This window comes from Mustela putorius, unplaced genomic scaffold (genome assembly GCF_011764305.1).
Source record: "Mustela putorius furo isolate JIRA1106 unplaced genomic scaffold, ASM1176430v1.1 tig00000738_pilon_pilon_pilon, whole genome shotgun sequence".
In the NCBI taxonomy this organism is placed as follows: domain Eukaryota; kingdom Metazoa; phylum Chordata; class Mammalia; order Carnivora; family Mustelidae; genus Mustela; species Mustela putorius.
Window position 1 is genome coordinate 288169 of NW_025421463.1, and position 21539 is coordinate 309707.

At 51.0% G+C, this 21539-nt stretch overlaps 1 protein-coding gene and 1 pseudogene across 1 annotated transcript; both read left to right on the plus strand.

The window, feature by feature from the left end:
* The first annotated feature begins 1315 nt into the window (after positions 1 to 1315).
* LOC123393097 lies at positions 1316 to 9381 on the plus strand (annotated as a pseudogene).
* Positions 9382 to 11983: 2602 nt separating this feature from the next.
* LOC101688275 (polycystin family receptor for egg jelly) lies at positions 11984 to 21297 on the plus strand. The gene is given in 10 exon segments (XM_004775467.2): positions 11984 to 11997; positions 13434 to 14850; positions 14852 to 16327; positions 16329 to 16739; positions 16742 to 16921; positions 16923 to 17159; positions 17162 to 18064; positions 18066 to 19079; positions 19081 to 19239; positions 19242 to 21297. Coding segments are annotated over 10 exon segments (6780 nt in total). The 3' UTR covers positions 20211 to 21297.
* The last annotated feature ends 242 nt before the right edge of the window (positions 21298 to 21539 follow it).

Genomic DNA, 21539 nt, shown 5'->3' on the forward strand with positions numbered 1-21539 from the left:
GTAGCCTGTCTTAGGGCTTGGACAGTATTCTAGAGACAAGGTCATGTATCTGAGTGGTTACCGGTCGTACATGAAAAGCTTCATCCAGATGGTCCATCTGTGGGCAGACACAGCAAATAAAGTCCACAGTATATAAACGTAGCTGTGATCCAAGGAATGTTCTTGCTGGAAGCACCCAGAGGTCCTATCTGCTAGTTAGAAAATCAGAGTGTTTCCTCAGCTCCCCTCTGTCCATGACCCGGAACTGGTGTTATTCCCAGGATTACAAAAATGCCTTGTATCTTCCTTAATCCTCAATTGCCCAATGGAAGAAGGCCCAGCCCCAGGCCTTTCGGCTTCAGGGGGGCAGCACAGTGCTTGGCATACGTAGGGGCAGAGGGGTCTGGAGACGAGCGTGTTGGGGAGGCACAAGGGAAGAGCAGGTCTGACTGGGGCATGTGACCCTGCGGGCCAGAGGGTCCTCTGGAAGCTGGAGCAGGGCAGGCTCCGGAGGGCCGGGTCACTGGGGCTCAGATCACCAAGGGCGCCATGGATCACAACACCATTGCTCTAAAGTGTCCATGGGGAAGGACAGGGCTCCTTTTGTACCTATCTCGTCTGTTCCTGGGGTGCACACAGACCCTGCTGCCTGTGGCGCTGGCCCAGGCCTGGGGACTCCTGTCCCAAAGTGTGTGTTGTGGGGTGGGGGGGTGCTGAGAGGGGACAGGGAGTCAGCAGGCTAGGAGCATGATCTCCGAGTTCCTCTTCCTCATCTTCAGCTTCTCTGACCCATCAGGCCTCACTGTGTCTTTCCTGAATCCCCTCTTTCCTTGGCTTCCAGGACACCACACCCTCCTACTCTCCATCTTGACCCACTGCCTGTCTCTGTCTGCCTCTCCTCTAAGGACCAGAGACAACCAGAGTCTGTCTCCTTCTCCATCTGGGCCTCTACCCTACATGCCTCTGATGACCCAATATGAGTTTTCAGCCCTGACCTTTCCGGATGTCTTAGCTCAGACTGATAAAACAAATTACCTCTGGGGGGGGGGGGAGCGGAGTGGGGGCGGTGTCTGAACAGCAAGGATTTATTTCTCACAGCTCTGGAGCCCCACGGCCAAGCTCAGGGTGTCAGCATGATCGCTTCTCAGTAAGGGCCATCTCCCTTCCTTGCAATGGCTGCCTTCTCTGTCCTGACAATGGCCTGTCCTTCGGGATGGTGCACTCAGAGAGAGAGGATAAGAAAAGAAAACCATATTACATGTTGCCTTCAGAAGACCACTTTACATATAAAGACATACATAAGCTGAAAAAGAAATGAATGAAAAAATGATATGGCATGGAGACAGTAAGCATAAGAAGGCTAGTGTGGCTATTTCATTTCATTTTCCAGGTTTATTCAGATACAATCAACATATCATCTGGCATTGAACATCAGGACTTCCAGAGATGATTACTAGGGGTAAACAGAAACATCTCATCACGAGACAAGGACCAATTCACATGGACGTAACACCAATGTGTATCCATCTAATAGAGCCTGAAAAGACATGAAGCAAAGATGGACAGAAAGAAAGGGTCAAAGACACAGTTTCCCGGTCAGCACAGGAGAGAGTAACGGCCTCTCTCAGCGAGTGATAGAAAAACTAGAGAAAACCCAGGGGAGACATAAAAGATGAAACACTCGGGTACCCACTCTCTTGATCTAGTTGATGTCTGTAGGATAACCCACCCAATGATGGGAGACACATCTTGTTTTAAAGGGCACCAGGACCATACAGCAAGGTAGACCACACTACTGTATGGGCTCTCAAGCAAGTCTCAGTCCATGCAAAGGCTCACCAATCAGATGGAATGTATTCTCTGACCACAACTGACTTAAGTTAGAAACCAGCATAACTAAGATTTCACACAAACTCCAAATACTGGGGAATTACATAAGCCACTTGAACTGATGGTTCATAACCCTATCAGGGGCAAGTAGAAATAGTTTAAACTGAATGATAACAAAACTAGGCAAGCATGCAGGAGGCAGTTAAGCAGTGTTTGGTGGGACATTTGCAGCATTAAATGCTTCTAGAGAAATGAAGACGATCTAAAGCCAAGGATTAGGGGTTTCATCCTAAGAAAGTCGGAAAAGCAAATCAAGAAAACCATAGTCACAATCAAATCAGAAATCAGAAAGCCTGGGCTCTCAGGGAGGTCACAGCACTGTGGTGTTTTGCCAGGGGAAGGGGATGCCAGCTAAGGGGAGGACTTTCCAGGCTGTTAGGAGCCTTGGCCCCCTTAATTCCATGAGCACTGCTGCTTGGAGGCCTATCGTGGCAGGCAGGGGGAGGGGACACCGGAAGCCCACCCATTCCTTGCTCCAGGGTCATGACCCATGGCCCGCGCCCACCCCCACCCACCCCAGGCCACGAGGCCCCTGTGGCGGTTAGACAGACCCCACCCTTGAGTTAGCGGCGCCCAGGTGCCCAGGCAGGCAGCGCTATGCGGCCCAGAACCCTGCTTCTCCTTCTCCTACTCTTGGGCCTGGGCCTGGCCCTGAGTCAAGGCTTCCTTCCACGGCCCACGTCTCCTGGCAGGGCCCTGGCTGCCATCCCCGACTCCCCCGGGCGACCGCCACACCAGAGTCCGGACCCCGCCGCCCGGATGCAGCCTCGGCCCGCCGCCCCTCGCCAGCCGCCTGGACTCGCGGCCCAGCCCTCGGAGACGCGGCCGCGCTGCGCGCTTGGAGGGCCGCCCCGGGCCTCGGGGAGCCGGCCGGCAGCGCCCGCGTCCACCTGCGGCCCCGCGCGGCCCCTGGCGGCGGCGTGATCCTGGCCGGTGGCGGCCGCCTCTGCCTGCCCCGCGGCCCCGCGCGCCCGCTCTGTGTCCTGCTGCGCGTCCGGCTGCGCGCGCGCTTGGCCGCCGCGCCCGCGCTCGTGCACCTGCGGCTGTCTGCGCGCCGCGGCCGGCTGTCCCTGCTGTGGCGCACCGCGCTGCCCCGCGCGCCCGGGCGCCCGGAGTGGACCTTCTGGCTCGTGCCGCTGCGGCCCGCCGGCCCTCGGCGCCCCCGCCGTTCCACCTCCGACCTGCCGGCCGCCGGGCCTCGCCCCTCCGCGGGCTTCGTGGCCCAAACGCAGTGTCCCACGGATGGGCCCACGCCTGTTGTCCTGGAAGCTCTCACCTCGGATGGGCCTCAAGCCATCCAGTCTTCCGTGTCCTGCCAGGTATCCCCAGAGGCGCCGTGTGAGATCACCATGGTGAAGATCAACAGGAACAAAGATGGTGAACCCTTGGTGCTGACCAGGAAGATGGAGGCTACCCTCAATGCCACCTACAAGTACAACTGTGCGAACTCCACCTTAGTCGTTACGTACTGGCAGGTGTTTTCCGTCCACTCGGTACATGAACTGCCCCAGTGGCACAGACCATTGGACATACCAATCTCGAAATCAGGGAGGGTACCAACATTTCTACATATCCCTCCAAAATCTTTAACTTGGGGGGGGGTGTATGTGATGAGATTCGTAGTCGATGTCTACATGAATCCAAATAGGCCTCAGGCCTCGGCCTCAGATTTCATGTATGTCAGCATCGTTAGAAGTGACCTAGAAGCAGTTATTCCTGGGGGTCCCAACAGAACAATCAAATTCACAGATCAGCTGGTTCTGGATGGAACGGGGTCGTCGGATCCAGATTCGGACAACCCTTCGCAGGGACTCCGTTTTTCTTGGTACTGTACCACGGATCCAAAAAACTACCAGGGATATAAAATCACAGTGATGAGCAACAGCGTCTGCGCCCCACAGCAGACTAATCTGAACTGGAAGGAGGCCTCTGGCCCTGTCCTCACACTTCAGCCAGGAACACTGAAAGGTGGAGGTGTGTATTTCATCAGAATGGTGATCCACAAGGGTGATAGGAGAGCCCATGTTGATAGAAAGGTACACGTGCTCAAAGGACCCGCCCCCGCAGCATACATCTCGTGTATTGAAAATTGTGATGCCGTTTTGGGTATTTCAGCCAGATTTTCTTTGTTTCTCAATTGCACAACTGGTTCAACAAGCCAGGATGCATATAAATGGTCGATTCTGTCATCACTAGGGGATGAGGTAAACTTTGATTGGGTGAAACACACCACAACAGGAAGGAATGGGGCTCATTTGTCTATAAAAGCTTTTGCTTTGAAGGATTTTCCTGAAGCTAAGTTTTGGGCTTCTGTGCATCTAGCAAGTTGGAGTGGGCATAACGTGGACTTGAAGCACCCGTTTTGTTATTAACTATGTCCCTGAAACCGGAGAGTGCAGCATTAATCCAGCTACAGGAGTTGCCTTTGTTACCAGGTTTGTCATCCGGTGCCATAATTTTAAGGATAAGAACATCCCACTTACGTACAAAATGGTAGTCTCTGATTTGTATGGTTTTGGTCAGATCAGTTCTGTGAAACAGAACACCTTGGGGGCCATCCTGTATTTGGGGAATGAATCCACATCGCCCCCTTCATTTCTCCCCGTGGGTGTGTTGGCTAATCGTTATGCGATGAAGATATTTGTTCAGGTGTATGACTCTCTAGGAGCTTTTTCTCAGGCGACTTTGTATGCAACCGTACATGCCCCTACGGATAAAATCTCTCAGCGAAGGGCGTGCTCGATCGCTTATTCAATTTCACCATGGGACCAAATTCATCGCTATCTACTTTGCTTGACAGCCAGGAATTTCTACCTGCAGGCTATTTAATATATATAGCAGCTTCTGTTCTGAATATCATGAAACCTGAATTAAGTTTGGAAGCTGACAAAGCCAGACTCCAGGAATACCTTGTCAACCAGACTTTCATTCTTCCCAATAGCACTTTGGTGGAAATTAGCCAGGTAGTCATGAGTGTTACTAAATTAACCCAGACGACCGCTGGATTCACTCGATTGGCTCAGAAACTGGCCACAGTGAGGATATGGTTAGCAAATCGAGCCCTACAGCAGTCTCGACAGAATGATGCACACGTTCGCTCTGAAGAAGTAGAAATTGTGAGCACTGGGATATTAACAACTTTGTCTAATATCTTGAAACTGACTGTTAGCTATGAAGTGGTTGATGAGCCTTTCTACGTGTTGGAATCACTAGCAGACACAATACTGGAGGGTAAAGTGCCAGGGAACGAGACCACCACAATGACGGCCTCCAGCCTTAACGTGTATGTCAGGAAAACTGAAAGTTGGGATGTTACTGATATCTTCATGAATGAGAAAAGCAGTCGCAATTATTTTCATCCGACGGTAAATGTGAGCAATATACCTACTTTATCTGAAAAAACGCTCCAATTTCCACCATGTTTTGTGAGTTTGCAGATGATCCCTTTCCTTGGATGAATGATCAGGAAAGCTGTTCGGCAGAGGTGGTTGGATTCAGGATGACAGGAACCACACCTGACGGCGACGTGGTCGAGATCATGCCTGATGTAGCAGAAGTGTACATCGCCAGAAAAAACTTGAGCTTTGCAGCTTTTAACCTCACAGTGGGACCCGAGAGTGAGACCGAGGGAGCTGATGAGTCCTTGAAAAGGACGACAGGGAAGTTTAGGGTTGAGGTGGACAGCAGTGTAGTGAAGGAGTTGCTGGTCCACATTGTGACCGAAGTGACCGTGTTGTTCACGGTGTTGTGTGTACGCTGGCAGTGAAATTACCCCCACTGCTCTGGTCGCCACCTTCCTTGTGCCCCATGACTTCCCTCCCATGACCAACCAGAGTGACCTGTTTGACTCAGCCTGTGCCGTTAGGGAGGCCCGCGTGGTTTGCCTTCCAGCGTCCCTGCTGCAAGTCATAGCTCAGCGAGGCGGCTCGCCTGAGTGCACCTTGGTCATAGCTCTGCAGGCACCTCGTTTTGTCCTGGCAGCCAATGATAAGCTCGTGAGAATCGCTCTTTTCAGCGCTCACTGCCTAGACATGTATGGGATCCAGAGCGATTGGAGAGAAGATACCTGTGTTCTCGGAGAGAGGACCACGTGGCGAAGAGTGCACTGCATCTGCCAAAGGACAAGGAGGGTCCGGCGGCAGCTGGATCTAATACAACAAGCCAGCAGGCACTTGCAAACCCACTTTTTGACGGCCAACGTGATTGTGGTTCCTAATGCTGTAGATCTTCGGTTGGAGGTCATCACCAGCGTTACCCGCAACTATGTGACGCTCGTCACTGTACTTTTCATTATGCTGATGTACATAATCCTAGCTTTCTGGGCTTTGCTGAGAGATGAAACAGATCAGTATCTTCGGCTACATGTGATAATTCTACTTGACAATGATCCATATGATAAGGTGTGTTACCTTGTGACTGTTTTTACGGGAGGCCGTTGTTGGGCCCGGACCAGGGCCGATGTCTTCATGCAACTTATGGGAACGGATGGTGCCAGCGATGTGCATTGTCTTAGCCATCCGCATTTTACAACCCTCTACCGGGGAGGCATCAACACTTTTCTCCTAACCACGAAAAGGGACTTGGGGGACATCCATTCCATTCGTGTGTGGCACAACAATGAGGGCAAATCCCCCAGCTGGTATCTAAGCAGAGTCAAGGTAGAAAATCTGTTCAGCCGACACATCTGGCTGTTTTTATGCCGGGAATGGCTTTGTATTGACACCTCTTTGGACAGAACATTTCGTGTTACCGACCCAGACCAGCCTATCAACAGAAAGGACTATTTCCTGATAGAATCAGCTTACAGGATGGGGAGAGATCACCTGTGGTTCTCCATTTTCTCCACTATCATTGATAGCCCATTCAATCGGCTGCAGAGACTGTCCTGCTGTTTGGCAATGCTGATGGCCTCCCTTCTGTGTAATATTATGTTCTTTAATCTCGACAGAGCAGACGAAATGGCGTCAGGAGACGGGAGCTACGTCAGGTCAATGATGATAGGGCTGGAAAGTGTGTTAATTACACTCCCTCTGCAAATGTTGATCATTTTTCTCTTCACCTACTCCCAGAGGGAACCTCGTGTGACTCTAGAAACGGTATCTCCCCGGAGTGATTCCTTGGAGCAAGAACATGTACACTGGGAGGAATTTCTGAAAAAGTGGCACGTTGAGGAAAGTGCTCATGCACCTACCAAGGAGGCCTCGGAGCCTCCAACTGGGAAAAGACCTAGAGCTCCGAAGGCTGCCAAGGCGCTCACTACGATAGGGCGCCAGCAAAAGAAAGGACAGAGAACGGTCACACGCACGCAGGGACAAAACAAAAATGCCAGTAACGCAAACACAAATAACAATCAGTTTGTGGCTTCTACAGAGCCTTCTTCCCAAGCAGGTCCTGTCGAACTCAAGGAGAAGAGCAGGGTCGTTCTGCCTCCATGTTGCCTCTATGGAGCGTGGCTCTTGGTTTTCGTCACGTCCAGTATATCTTCGTTCTTCATCATATTTTATGGACTGAATTATAGCTATGAAGAGTCAATGGACTGGCTCTTTGCATCGTTTTGTTCATTCTGTCTGTCTGTTTTGCTGGAGCAGCCATGCAAAATTATACTCTTGTCAGGCTTCAGAGCTGGTCGGCCCAAGTATTGTAAAAACCTTTCATGGACAAGCAAGTACTGCTATATTGAGATCGAGCTTCAGGGCGCGGTGAACCGGAAAGAAAAAAAAAGGCGACACCAGCAGATCTTGGAGCTCCGAAGATCGAGGATGTACCAGCCCCTCACCGAAGACGAAATCCTAATATTCAAGAGGAAGAAGGCAATTAAGAGAAGGGCTTTCCTGTTCCTGTGTTACGTTCTGACTCACTTCATCTTTCTAGCCCTCCTGTTGAGGCTCGTCGCCCTCCTGCATCACACGGACAGCTTTTACTATAACCAGTTTGTTCGCGATCGGTTTTCTCTGTGGATCTCGGCTCGGTGACCAAGCTGGAGGACATCTACAGGTGGCTGAACAGCGTGCTGGTGCCCCTGGTCCACAACGACCCGAATCCAGCCTTTCTGCCCGACAGCTCCTCTAAAATCCTGGGGCTTCCACTGCTGAGGCAGGTGAGGGCAAGACCTGGCGATAAACTCTGCCTGCCTGCCAACTTTGCCCAAACCAGCATGGGAAGAGAAATCCATTGTCATCCCAGCTATGGCACTGACCCGGAAGACACCAGAAGCTACTCTGGCCTTTGGAACCAAGTTCTCAAGAGGCCTGAGGATAAGAATACCAATGGGTTTACTTACAAGCCTCCAGGGAAGATCTGGGGGTATGTCTCCCACGGACTCTTACACACCTATGGGTCGGGAGGCTATGCGTTCTATTTTTTCCCAGAGCAGCAGCCTTTTAATTCCACCGTGAGGCTCAGGGAACTCCAGAGCAGCGAGTGGCTTGATGAGAACACGTGGGCCGTGATTCTGGAGCTGACCACCTTCAACCCAGACGTCAGTCTGTTCTGTAGCATTTCTGTCGTTTTTGAGGCGTCTCAGTTAGGAGTTGTGAACACGAGCCTGTCCGTGCACTCCTTCTCGCTTGCTGATTTCGACAGGGAGACTTCGGCAGAAATCTACTTGTATGTGGCCATTCTCATTTTCTTTTTAGCCTATGTGGTCGATGAGGGGTATATATCATCATGCAAGAAAGGGCCTCGTACGTGAGAAGTGTGTACAATCTGCTCAACTTTGCTCTAAAATGCATATTTACTGTGCTGATTGTGCTCTTCTTTAGGAAGCACTTCTTGGCCACTGGCATAATTCGCTTTTACTTGTCGCACCCTGAGGATTTCATTCCGTTTCATGCGGTTTCTCAAGTAGATCTCGCCATGAGGATCATTTTGGGTTTCCTGTTATTTCTGACCATTTTGAAGACCCTCAGGTATTCCAGAATCTTCTATGACGTGCGCCTGGCTCAGAGGGCCATTCAAGCGGCCCTTCCCGGCATCTGCCACATGGCCCTGGTGGTGTCCGTGTACTTTTTTGTGTACATGGCATTTGGCTACCTGGTGTTTGGTCAACACGAGTGGAACTACAGTAACCTGATTCATGCTACGCAGACGATATTCTCCTATTGCGTTTCAGCCTTTCAGAACACCGAGTTCTCCAACAACAGGGTTCTGGGGGTCCTGTTCCTGTCATCCTTCATGCTGGTGATGATCTGCATATTGATCAACTTGTTTCAGGCCGTGATTTTGTCTGCCTATGAGGAAATGAAGCAGCCCGTGTATGAGGAACCATCAGACGAAGCGGAAGCAATGACCTATCTGTGTCGCAAGCTAAGAGCAATGTTTAGGTTTCTGACCTTCCAACCCAGGGACGAAGATGAACCAGAGTTCTTTGTCAACATGCTGTATGGGCAGCCAGAGAAGAACAGCCGGCGGTATCTGGGGCTGAAGACCAGAAACATCAAGGGGAAGAAAATGGTTTACCTTGTTGTGTGATGAGTGACAGGGTCAAGACCCACAGGCAAGAGACCCACCCCTGCCCCGTGTGCTGGTTCTCCGGATGTAAGGAATGTTCAATGGCTCAGCAGTGCTCTCTTCTCGTGTCCTGCACAATGCACATCCCTACTACATTCAGAAGTGTCTCCTTCCACCTTTGGCCTCTACTCCTGAGTGCTGGGGTGTAGGGCAGTCTCCAGCGTGGGACCAGGGCCGATGTCCCTTTAGAGGGGAACTCGGTGTCCTTGGAACCCTCAGCTGTTTAGTGTAGTAGAGACCCAGAGTTGGGCAGAGAGCTCTAAAGCGTCCCCACTCTACTTCCCTAGGGAGGAGCATTCGCTCCTGCGACTTCTCCTCCGTGCTGGGTGTCAGGAGTTTGTGGGTCCCTCAGTCACTTTGGGGTATCCCCTTGCAGAGCAGAGCTGGGAAAACCCCTCTCAAACCCTTGACTTCCCCTCCACACCAGACCCCTCACCATCCAGCTGGGCCAGGGCTGGAGGGCCAGTGTACCAACATCAGAATCTCTCTTTCTGTTTACGAATTTAGGGAAGGGACCTTTAGGTCAGCAGTCTGAGCTTCCCATCTACGTTTGATGGCTATTGCCAGTTAAATCTGTGAAATATAATATCATTTTTCTGACCATTAGACATGAATTTTGTTCAACAGCAAAAAGGCGTGTGTGTGTCTGTTTGTCAGGGGCAGTGGGCTCACACCGAAAGACAGTAAGTGTTCTCTATATTGACTTTAAGAATTTGTCCATCTAGGTCTTGGGCTCTGGGTAATTTACAGCGTGGTGGTTTACTGCAGAATATAAAGAAAATGTGGTTTATTGTTTAAGAGCAATATGGCTTGTAACTCTTAGAGTTCTGTTCAGAAGCATGTTCATTTATGTAGATGCCACTTTAAGCTTTATCGGAATTAAATGTGAGATTGCTCCTGTGAGACTTGTCGTGATTGCTGTATGTACAGGTGGATCCTGCTTCCCCAGGGAGAGCCAGTGAAGGGGGACAACCCAAGCAGCTGGGAGACAACTTTGTTCCAAGGCTTTGATATTCATTGGGTGCCCCTGTGGTCCTGAGCTGTGCTGGAATGGCTCACAGACACGCACATGTGCTTTCCATGCCACTCACACAAGAGTGCCTGAAGGTCAGATTTGGATTTTCTTCTCTTTTTTACGATGTTATGATTTGAGAGAGAGAGAGAAAGGGCAGAGGGAGAAGCAGAATCCCCGTTGAGCACGGAGCAGGAAGCAGGCCTCGATCCCAGGATGGATCATGACCTGAGTGGAAGACACAGGCTAACTGACTGAGCCACCCACATGCCCTTCTCTTTTTATCTGTGAATATGAGGTTTCTCTGGGAATCCTCTTTAAAAATACTTTGAGATATTGCTAATGCTTTGGATTGGTTTTCTTCTTATATTACAAATGGTAGGGAGCTCAAATTCAAAATTAACTTTATTTTCTGCCAAAGACCATGATTTGCTCTTTCAGTATTTCCCATAGTTCTTGTAGTCCTTGTCCTAACTTGTGTAGCCTGTCTTAGGGCTTGGACAGTATTCTAGAGACAAGGTCATGTATCTGAGTGGTTACCGGTCGTACATGAAAAGCTTCATCCAGATGGTCCATCTGTGGGCAGACACAGCAAATAAAGTCCACAGTATATAAACGTAGCTGTGATCCAAGGAATGTTCTTGCTGGAAGCACCCAGAGGTCCTATCTGCTAGTTAGAAAATCAGAGTGTTTCCTCAGCTCCCCTCTGTCCATGACCCGGAACTGGTGTTATTCCCAGGATTACAAAAATGCCTTGTATCTTCCTTAATCCTCAATTGCCCAATGGAAGAAGGCCCAGCCCCAGGCCTTTCGGCTTCAGGGGCAGCACAGTGCTTGGCATACGTAGGGGCAGAGGGGTCTGGAGACGAGCGTGTTGGGGAGGCACAAGGGAAGAGCAGGTCTGACTGGGGCATGTGACCCTGCGGGCCAGAGGGTCCTCTGGAAGCTGGAGCAGGGCAGGCTCCGGAGGGCCGGGTCACTGGGGCTCAGATCACCAAGGGCGCCATGGATCACAACACCATTGCTCTAAAGTGTCCATGGGGAAGGACAGGGCTCCTTTTGTACCTATCTCGTCTGTTCCTGGGGTGCACACAGACCCTGCTGCCTGTGGCGCTGGCCCAGGCCTGGGGACTCCTGTCCCAAAGTGTGTGTTGTGGGGTGGGGGGGTGCTGAGAGGGGACAGGGAGTCAGCAGGCTAGGAGCATGATCTCCGAGTTCCTCTTCCTCATCTTCAGCTTCTCTGACCCATCAGGCCTCACTGTGTCTTTCCTGAATCCCCTCTTTCCTTGGCTTCCAGGACACCACACCCTCCTACTCTCCATCTTGACCCACTGCCTGTCTCTGTCTGCCTCTCCTCTAAGGACCAGAGACAACCAGAGTCTGTCTCCTTCTCCATCTGGGCCTCTACCCTACATGCCTCTGATGACCCAATATGAGTTTTCAGCCCTGACCTTTCCGGATGTCTTAGCTCAGACTGATAAAAACAAATTACCTGGGGGGGGGGGGGGGGGAGCGGAGTGGGGCAGGTGTCTGAACAGCAAGGATTTATTTCTCACAGCTCTGGAGCCCCACGGCCAAGCTCAGGGTGTCAGCATGATCGCTTCTCAGTAAGGGCCATCTCCCTTCCTTGCAATGGCTGCCTTCTCTGTCCTGACAATGGCCTGTCCTTCGGGATGGTGCACTCAGAGAGAGAGGATAAGAAAAGAAAACCATATTACATGTTGCCTTCAGAAGACCACTTTACATATAAAGACATACATAAGCTGAAAAAGAAATGAATGAAAAAATGATATGGCATGGAGACAGTAAGCATAAGAAGGCTAGTGTGGCTATTTCATTTCATTTTCCAGGTTTATTCAGATACAATCAACATATCATCTGGCATTGAACATCAGGACTTCCAGAGATGATTACTAGGGGTAAACAGAAACATCTCATCACGAGACAAGGACCAATTCACATGGACGTAACACCAATGTGTATCCATCTCTAATAGAGCCTGAAAAGACATGAAGCAAAGATGGACAGAAAGAAAGGGTCAAAGACACAGTTTCCCGGTCAGCACAGGAGAGAGTAACGGCCTCTCTCAGCGAGTGATAGAAAAACTAGAGAAAACCCAGGGGAGACATAAAAGATGAAACACTCGGGTACCCACTCTCTTGATCTAGTTGATGTCTGTAGGATAACCCACCCAATGATGGGAGACACATCTTGTTTTAAAGGGCACCAGGACCATACAGCAAGGTAGACCACACTACTGTATGGGCTCTCAAGCAAGTCTCAGTCCATGCAAAGGCACACCAATCAGATGGAATGTATTCTCTGACCACAACTGACTTAAGTTAGAAACCAGCATAACTAAGATTTCACACAAACTCCAAATACTGGGGAATTACATAAGCCACTTGAACTGATGGGTTCATAACCCTATCAGGGGCAAGTAGAAATAGTTTAAACTGAATGATAACAAAACTAGGCAAGCATGCAGGAGGCAGTTAAGCAGTGTTTGGTGGGACATTTGCAGCATTAAATGCTTCTAGAGAAATGAAGACGATCTAAAGCCAAGGATTAGGGGTTTCATCCTAAGAAAGTCGGAAAAGCAAATCAAGAAAACCATAGTCACAATCAAATCAGAAATCAGAAAGCCTGGGCTCTCAGGGAGGTCACAGCACTGTGGTGTTTTGCCAGGGGAAGGGGATGCCAGCTAAGGGGAGGACTTTCCAGGCTGTTAGGAGCCTTGGCCCCCTTAATTCCATGAGCACTGCTGCTTGGAGGCCTATCGTGGCAGGCAGGGGGAGGGGACACCGGAAGCCCACCCATTCCTTGCTCCAGGGTCATGACCCATGGCCCGCGCCACCCCCACCCACCCCAGGCCACGAGGCCCCTGTGGCGGTTAGACAGACCCCACCCTTGAGTTAGCGGCGCCCAGGTGCCCAGGCAGGCAGCGCTATGCGGCCCAGAACCCTGCTTCTCCTTCTCCTACTCTTGGCCTGGGCCTGGCCCTGAGTCAAGGCTTCCTTCCACGGCCCACGTCTCCTGGCAGGGCCCTGGCTGCCATCCCCGACTCCCGGGCGACCGCCACACCAGAGTCCGGACCCCGCCGCCCGGATGCAGCCTCGGCCCGCCGCCCCTCGCCAGCCGCCTGGACTCGCGGCCCAGCCCTCGGAGACGCGGCCGCGCTGCGCGCTTGGAGGGCCGCCCCGGGCCTCGGGGAGCCGGCCGGCAGCGCCCGCGTCCACCTGCGGCCCCGCGCGGCCCCTGGCGGCGGCGTGATCCTGGCCGGTGGCGGCCGCCTCTGCCTGCCCCGCGGCCCCGCGCGCCCGCTCTGTGTCCTGCTGCGCGTCCGGCTGCGCGCGCGCTTGGCCGCCGCGCCCGCGCTCGTGCACCTGCGGCTGTCTGCGCGCCGCGGCCGGCTGTCCCTGCTGTGGCGCACCGCGCTGCCCCGCGCGCCCGGGCGCCCGGAGTGGACCTTCTGGCTCGTGCCGCTGCGGCCCGCCGGCCCTCGGCGCCCCCGCCGTTCCACCTCCGACCTGCCGGCCGCCGGGCCTCGCCCCTCCGCGGGCTTCGTGGCCCAAACGCAGTGTCCCACGGATGGGCCCACGCCTGTTGTCCTGGAAGCTCTCACCTCGGATGGGCCTCAAGCCATCCAGTCTTCCGTGTCCTGCCAGGTATCCCCAGAGGCGCCGTGTGAGATCACCATGGTGAAGATCAACAGGAACAAAGATGGTGAACCCTTGGTGCTGACCAGGAAGATGGAGGGTACCCTCAATGCCACCTACAAGTACAACTGTGCGAACTCCACCTTAGTCGTTACGTACTGGCAGGTGTTTTCCGTCCACTCGGTACATGAACTGCCCCAGTGGCACAGACCATTGGACATACCAATCTCGAAATCAGGGAGGGTACCAACATTTCTACATATCCCTCCAAAATCTTTAACTTGGGGGGTGTATGTGATGAGATTCGTAGTCGATGTCTACATGAATCCAAATAGGCCTCAGGCCTCGGCCTCAGATTTCATGTATGTCAGCATCGTTAGAAGTGACCTAGAAGCAGTTATTCCTGGGGGTCCCAACAGAACAATCAAATTCACAGATCAGCTGGTTCTGGATGGAACGGGGTCGTCGGATCCAGATTCGGACAACCCTTCGCAGGGACTCCGTTTTTCTTGGTACTGTACCACGGATCCAAAAAACTACCAGGGATATAAAATCACAGTGATGAGCAACAGCGTCTGCGCCCCACAGCAGACTAATCTGAACTGGAAGGAGGCCTCTGGCCCTGTCCTCACACTTCAGCCAGGAACACTGAAAGGTGGAGGTGTGTATTTCATCAGAATGGTGATCCACAAGGGTGATAGGAGAGCCCATGTTGATAGAAAGGTACACGTGCTCAAAGGACCCGCCCCCGCAGCATACATCTCGTGTATTGAAAATTGTGATGCCGTTTTGGGTATTTCAGCCAGCCAGATTTTCTTTGTTTCTCAATTGCACAACTGGTTCAACAAGCCAGGATGCATATAAATGGTCGATTCTGTCATCACTAGGGGATGAGGTAAACTTTGATTGGGTGAAACACACCACAACAGGAAGGAATGGGGCTCATTTGTCTATAAAAGCTTTTGCTTTGAAGGATTTTCCTGAAGCTAAGTTTTGGGCTTCTGTGCATCTAGCAAGTTGGAGTGGGCATAACGTGGACTTGAAGCACCCGTTTGTTATTAACTATGTCCCTGAAACCGGAGAGTGCAGCATTAATCCAGCTACAGGAGTTGCCTTTGTTACCAGGTTTGTCATCCGGTGCCATAATTTTAAGGATAAGAACATCCCACTTACGTACAAAATGGTAGTCTCTGATTTGTATGGTTTTGGTCAGATCAGTTCTGTGAAACAGAACACCTTGGGGGCCATCCTGTATTTGGGGAATGAATCCACATCGCCCCCTTCATTTCTCCCCGTGGGTGTGTTGGCTAATCGTTATGCGATGAAGATATTTGTTCAGGTGTATGACTCTCTAGGAGCTTTTTCTCAGGCGACTTTGTATGCAACCGTACATGCCCCTACGGATAAAATCTCAGCGAAGGGCGTGCTCGATCGCTTATTCAATTTCACCATGGGACCAAATTCATCGCTATCTACTTTGCTTGACAGCCAGGAATTTCTACCTGCAGGCTATTTAATATATATAGCAGCTTCTGTTCTGAATATCATGAAACCTGAATTAAGTTTGGAAGCTGACAAAGCCAGACTCCAGGAATACCTTGTCAACCAGACTTTCATTCTTCCCAATAGCACTTTGGTGGAAATTAGCCAGGTAGTCATGAGTGTTACTAAATTAACCCAGACGACCGCTGGATTCACTCGATTGGCTCAGAAACTGGCCACAGTGAGGATATGGTTAGCAAATCGAGCCCTACAGCAGTCTCGACAGAATGATGCACACGTTCGCTCTGAAGAAGTAGAAATTGTGAGCACTGGGATATTAACAACTTTGTCTAATATCTTGAAACTGACTGTTAGCTATGAAGTGGTTGATGAGCCTTTCTACGTGTTGGAATCACTAGCAGACACAATACTGGAGGGTAAAGTGCCAGGGAACGAGACCACCACAATGACGGCCTCCAGCCTTAACGTGTATGTCAGGAAAACTGAAAGTTGGGATGTTACTGATATCTTCATGAATGAGAAAAGCAGTCGCAATTATTTTCATCCGACGGTAAATGTGAGCAATATACCTACTTTATCTGAAAACGCTCCAATTTCCACCATGTTTTGTGAGTTTGCAGATGATCCCTTTCCTTGGATGAATGATCAGGAAAGCTGTTCGGCAGAGGTGGTTGGATTCAGGATGACAGGAACCACACCTGACGGCGACGTGGTCGAGATCATGCCTGATGTAGCAGAAGTGTACATCGCCAGAAAAAACTTGAGCTTTGCAGCTTTTTAACCTCACAGTGGGACCCGAGAGTGAGACCGAGGGAGCTGATGAGTCCTTGAAAAGGACGACAGGGAAGTTTAGGGTTGAGGTGGACAGCAGTGTAGTGAAGGAGTTGCTGGTCCACATTGTGACCGAAGTGACCGTGTTGTTCACGGTGTTGGTGTACGCTGGCAGTGAAATTACCCCCACTGCTCTGGTCGCCACCTTCCTTGTGCCCCATGACTTCCCTCCCATGACCAACCAGAGTGACCTGTTTGACTCAGCCTGTGCCGTTAGGGAGGCCCGCGTGGTTTGCCTTCCAGCGTCCCTGCTGCAAGTCATAGCTCAGCGAGGCGGCTCGCCTGAGTGCACCTTGGTCATAGCTCTGCAGGCACCTCGTTTTGTCCTGGCAGCCAATGATAAGCTCGTGAGAATCGCTCTTTTTTCAGCGCTCACTGCCTAGACATGTATGGGATCCAGAGCGATTGGAGAGAAGATACCTGTGTTCTCGGAGAGAGGACCACGTGGCGAAGAGTGCACTGCATCTGCCAAAGGACAAGGAGGGTCCGGCGGCAGCTGGATCTAATACAACAAGCCAGCAGGCACTTGCAAACCCACTTTTTTGACGGCCAACGTGATTGTGGTTCCTAATGCTGTAGATCTTCGGTTGGAGGTCATCACCAGCGTTACCCGCAACTATGTGACGCTCGTCACTGTACTTTTCATTATGCTGATGTACATAATCCTAGCTTTCTGGGCTTTGCTGAGAGATGAAACAGATCAGTATCTTCGGCTACATGTGATAATTCTACTTGACAATGATCCATATGATAAGGTGTGTTACCTTGTGACTGTTTTTTTACGGGAGGCCGTTGTTGGGCCCGGACCAGGGCCGATGTCTTCATGCAACTTATGGGAACGGATGGTGCCAGCGATGTGCATTGTCTTAGCCATCCGCATTTTACAACCCTCTACCGGGGAGGCATCAACACTTTTCTCCTAACCACGAAAAGGGACTTGGGGGACATCCATTCCATTCGTGTGTGGCACAACAATGAGGGCAAATCCCCCAGCTGGTATCTAAGCAGAGTCAAGGTAGAAAATCTGTTCAGCCGACACATCTGGCTGTTTTTATGCCGGGAATGGCTTTGTATTGACACCTCTTTGGACAGAACATTTCGTGTTACCGACCCAGACCAGCCTATCAACAGAAAGGACTATTTCCTGATAGAATCAGCTTACAGGATGGGGAGAGATCACCTGTGGTTCTCCATTTTCTCCACTATCATTGATAGCCCATTCAATCGGCTGCAGAGACTGTCCTGCTGTTTGGCAATGCTGATGGCCTCCCTTCTGTGTAATATTATGTTCTTTAATCTCGACAGAGCAGACGAAATGGCGTCAGGAGACGGGAGCTACGTCAGGTCAATGATGATAGGGCTGGAAAGTGTGTTAATTACACTCCCTCTGCAAATGTTGATCATTTTTCTCTTCACCTACTCCCAGAGGGAACCTCGTGTGACTCTAGAAACGGTATCTCCCCGGAGTGATTCCTTGGAGCAAGAACATGTACACTGGGAGGAATTTCTGAAAAAGTGGCACGTTGAGGAAAGTGCTCATGCACCTACCAAGGAGGCCTCGGAGCCTCCAACTGGGAAAAGACCTAGAGCTCCGAAGGCTGCCAAGGCGCTCACTACGATAGGGCGCCAGCAAAAGAAAGGACAGAGAACGGTCACACGCACGCAGGGACAAAACAAAAAATGCCAGTAACGCAAACACAAATAACAATCAGTTTGTGGCTTCTACAGAGCCTTCTTCCCAAGCAGGTCCTGTCGAACTCAAGGAGAAGAGCAGGGTCGTTCTGCCTCCATGTTGCCTCTATGGAGCGTGGCTCTTGGTTTTCGTCACGTCCAGTATATCTTCGTTCTTCATCATATTTTATGGACTGAATTATAGCTATGAAGAGTCAATGGACTGGCTCTTTGCATCGTTTTGTTCATTCTGTCTGTCTGTTTTGCTGGAGCAGCCATGCAAAATTATACTCTTGTCAGGCTTCAGAGCTGGTCGGCCCAAGTATTGTAAAAACCTTTCATGGACAAGCAAGTACTGCTATATTGAGATCGAGCTTCAGGGCGCGGTGAACCGGAAAGAAAGAAAAAGGCGACACCAGCAGATCTTGGAGCTCCGAAGATCGAGGATGTACCAGCCCCTCACCGAAGACGAAATCCTAATATTCAAGAGGAAGAAGGCAATTAAGAGAAGGGCTTTCCTGTTCCTGTGTTACGTTCTGACTCACTTCATCTTTCTAGCCCTCCTGTTGAGGCTCGTCGCCCTCCTGCATCACACGGACAGCTTTTACTATAACCAGTTTGTTCGCGATCGGTTCTCTGTGGATCTCGGCTCGGTGACCAAGCTGGAGGACATCTACAGGTGGCTGAACAGCGTGCTGGTGCCCCTGGTCCACAACGACCCGAATCCAGCCTTTCTGCCCGACAGCTCCTCTAAAATCCTGGGGCTTCCACTGCTGAGGCAGGTGAGGGCAAGACCTGGCGATAAACTCTGCCTGCCTGCCAACTTTGCCCAAACCAGCATGGGAAGAGAAATCCATTGTCATCCCAGCTATGGCACTGACCCGGAAGACACCAGAAGCTACTCTGGCCTTTGGAACCAAGTTCTCAAGAGGCCTGAGGATAAGAATACCAATGGGTTTACTTACAAGCCTCCAGGGAAGATCTGGGGGTATGTCTCCCACGGACTCTTACACACCTATGGGTCGGGGAGGCTATGCGTTCTATTTTTTCCCAGAGCAGCAGCCTTTTAATTCCACCGTGAGGCTCAGGGAACTCCAGAGCAGCGAGTGGCTTGATGAGAACACGTGGGCCGTGATTCTGGAGCTGACCACCTTCAACCCAGACGTCAGTCTGTTCTGTAGCATTTTTCTGTCGTTTTTGAGGCGTCTCAGTTAGGAGTTGTGAACACGAGCCTGTCCGTGCACTCCTTCTCGCTTGCTGATTTCGACAGGGAGACTTCGGCAGAAATCTACTTGTATGTGGCCATTCTCATTTTCTTTTTAGCCTATGTGGTCGATGAGGGTTATATCATCATGCAAGAAAGGGCCTCGTACGTGAGAAGTGTGTACAATCTGCTCAACTTTGCTCTAAAATGCATATTTACTGTGCTGATTGTGCTCTTCTTTAGGAAGCACTTCTTGGCCACTGGCATAATTCGCTTTTACTTGTCGCACCCTGAGGATTTCATTCCGTTTCATGCGGTTTCTCAAGTAGATCACGCCATGAGGATCATTTTGGGTTTCCTGTTATTTCTGACCATTTTGAAGACCCTCAGGTATTCCAGAATCTTCTATGACGTGCGCCTGGCTCAGAGGGCCATTCAAGCGGCCCTTCCCGGCATCTGCCACATGGCCCTGGTGGTGTCCGTGTACTTTTTTGTGTACATGGCATTTGGCTACCTGGTGTTTGGTCAACACGAGTGGAACTACAGTAACCTGATTCATGCTACGCAGACGATATTCTCCTATTGCGTTTCAGCCTTTCAGAACACCGAGTTCTCCAACAACAGGGTTCTGGGGGTCCTGTTCCTGTCATCCTTCATGCTGGTGATGATCTGCATATTGATCAACTTGTTTCAGGCCGTGATTTTGTCTGCCTATGAGGAAATGAAGCAGCCCGTGTATGAGGAACCATCAGACGAAGCGGAAGCAATGACCTATCTGTGTCGCAAGCTAAGAGCAATGTTTAGGTTTCTGACCTTCCAACCCAGGGACGAAGATGAACCAGAGTTCTTTGTCAACATGCTGTATGGGCAGCCAGAGAAGAACAGCCGGCGGTATCTGGGGCTGAAGACCAGAAACATCAAGGGGAAGAAAATGGTTTACCTTGTTGTGTGATGAGTGACAGGGTCAAGACCCACAGGCAAGAGACCCACCCCTGCCCCGGTGCTGGTTCTCCGGATGTAAGGAATGTTCAATGGCTCAGCAGTGCTCTCTTCTCGTGTCCTACACAATGCACACCCCTACTACATTCAGAAGTGTCTCCCTCCACCTTTGGCCTCTACTCCTGAGTGCTGGGGTGTAGGGCAGTCTCCAGCGTGGGGGCCAGGGCCGATGTCCCTCTAGAGGGGAACTCGGTGTCCTTGGAGCCCACAGCAGTTTAGAGTAGTAGAGACCCGGAGTTGGGGGAGAGAGAGTTATAGGGTCCCCACCCTACCCCTCTAGTGTAGAGCATTCTCTTGCTGCGATGGTGTCCCCGGGGCTGGGGAGCCAAGAGTTTGTGGCTCTCGTAGTCCCTCTGGGAGTTCCCTTTGCAGACCAGGCGTGGATACCCCACCCAACACCCATCCTCCCCATCACACTGCCCCCCCCACCCCGGACCATTTAGCTTGGCCAGATCTAGAGGGACCTTGTGCCGAGATCACGATCTGTTTTCCAGCTTTTGAATTTAGGGATTGGACCTGAAGCTCAGGAGTCTGAGCTTGCCATCTACTCCTGAGGGCTACTGCCAGTTAAAGCTGTGAAATGTAATAATATTTTCTGGCCATTAGACATGAATTTTGTTCAACAACAAAAAGGTGTGTGTGTGTCTGTGTGTCTGTCTGTCTGTGGGGCAGTGGGCTCACACCGAAAGATAGTAAGTGTTCTCTATATTGACTGTAAGAATTTGTCCATCTAGGTCTTGGACTCTGGGTAATTTACAGCGTGGTGGTTTACTGCAGAATATAAAGAAAATGTGGTTTATTGTTTAAGAGCAATATGGTCTGTAACTCTTAGAGTTCTGCTCAGAAGCATGTTCATTTATGTAGATGCCACTTTAAGCTTTATCGGAATTAAATGTGAGATTGCTCCTGTGAGACTTGCCGCGATTTTGTGTGAGGGGTGTATGTACAGGTGGATCCTGCCTTCCCCATGGAGAGCCAGTGAAGGGGGACAACCCAAGCAGCTGGGAGACAACTTTGTTCCAAGGCTTTGATATTCATTGGGTGCCCCTGTGGTCCTGAGCTGTGCTGGAATGGCTCACAGACACGCACATGTGCTTTCCATGCCACTCACACAAGAGTGTCTGAAGGTCAGATTTGGATTTTCTTCTCTTTTTTACGATGTTATGATTTGAGAGAGAGAGAGAAAGGGCAGAGGGAGAAGCAGAATCCCCGTTGAGCACGGAGCAGGAAGCAGGCCTCGATCCCAGGATGGATCATGACCTGAGTGGAAGACAGAGGCTAA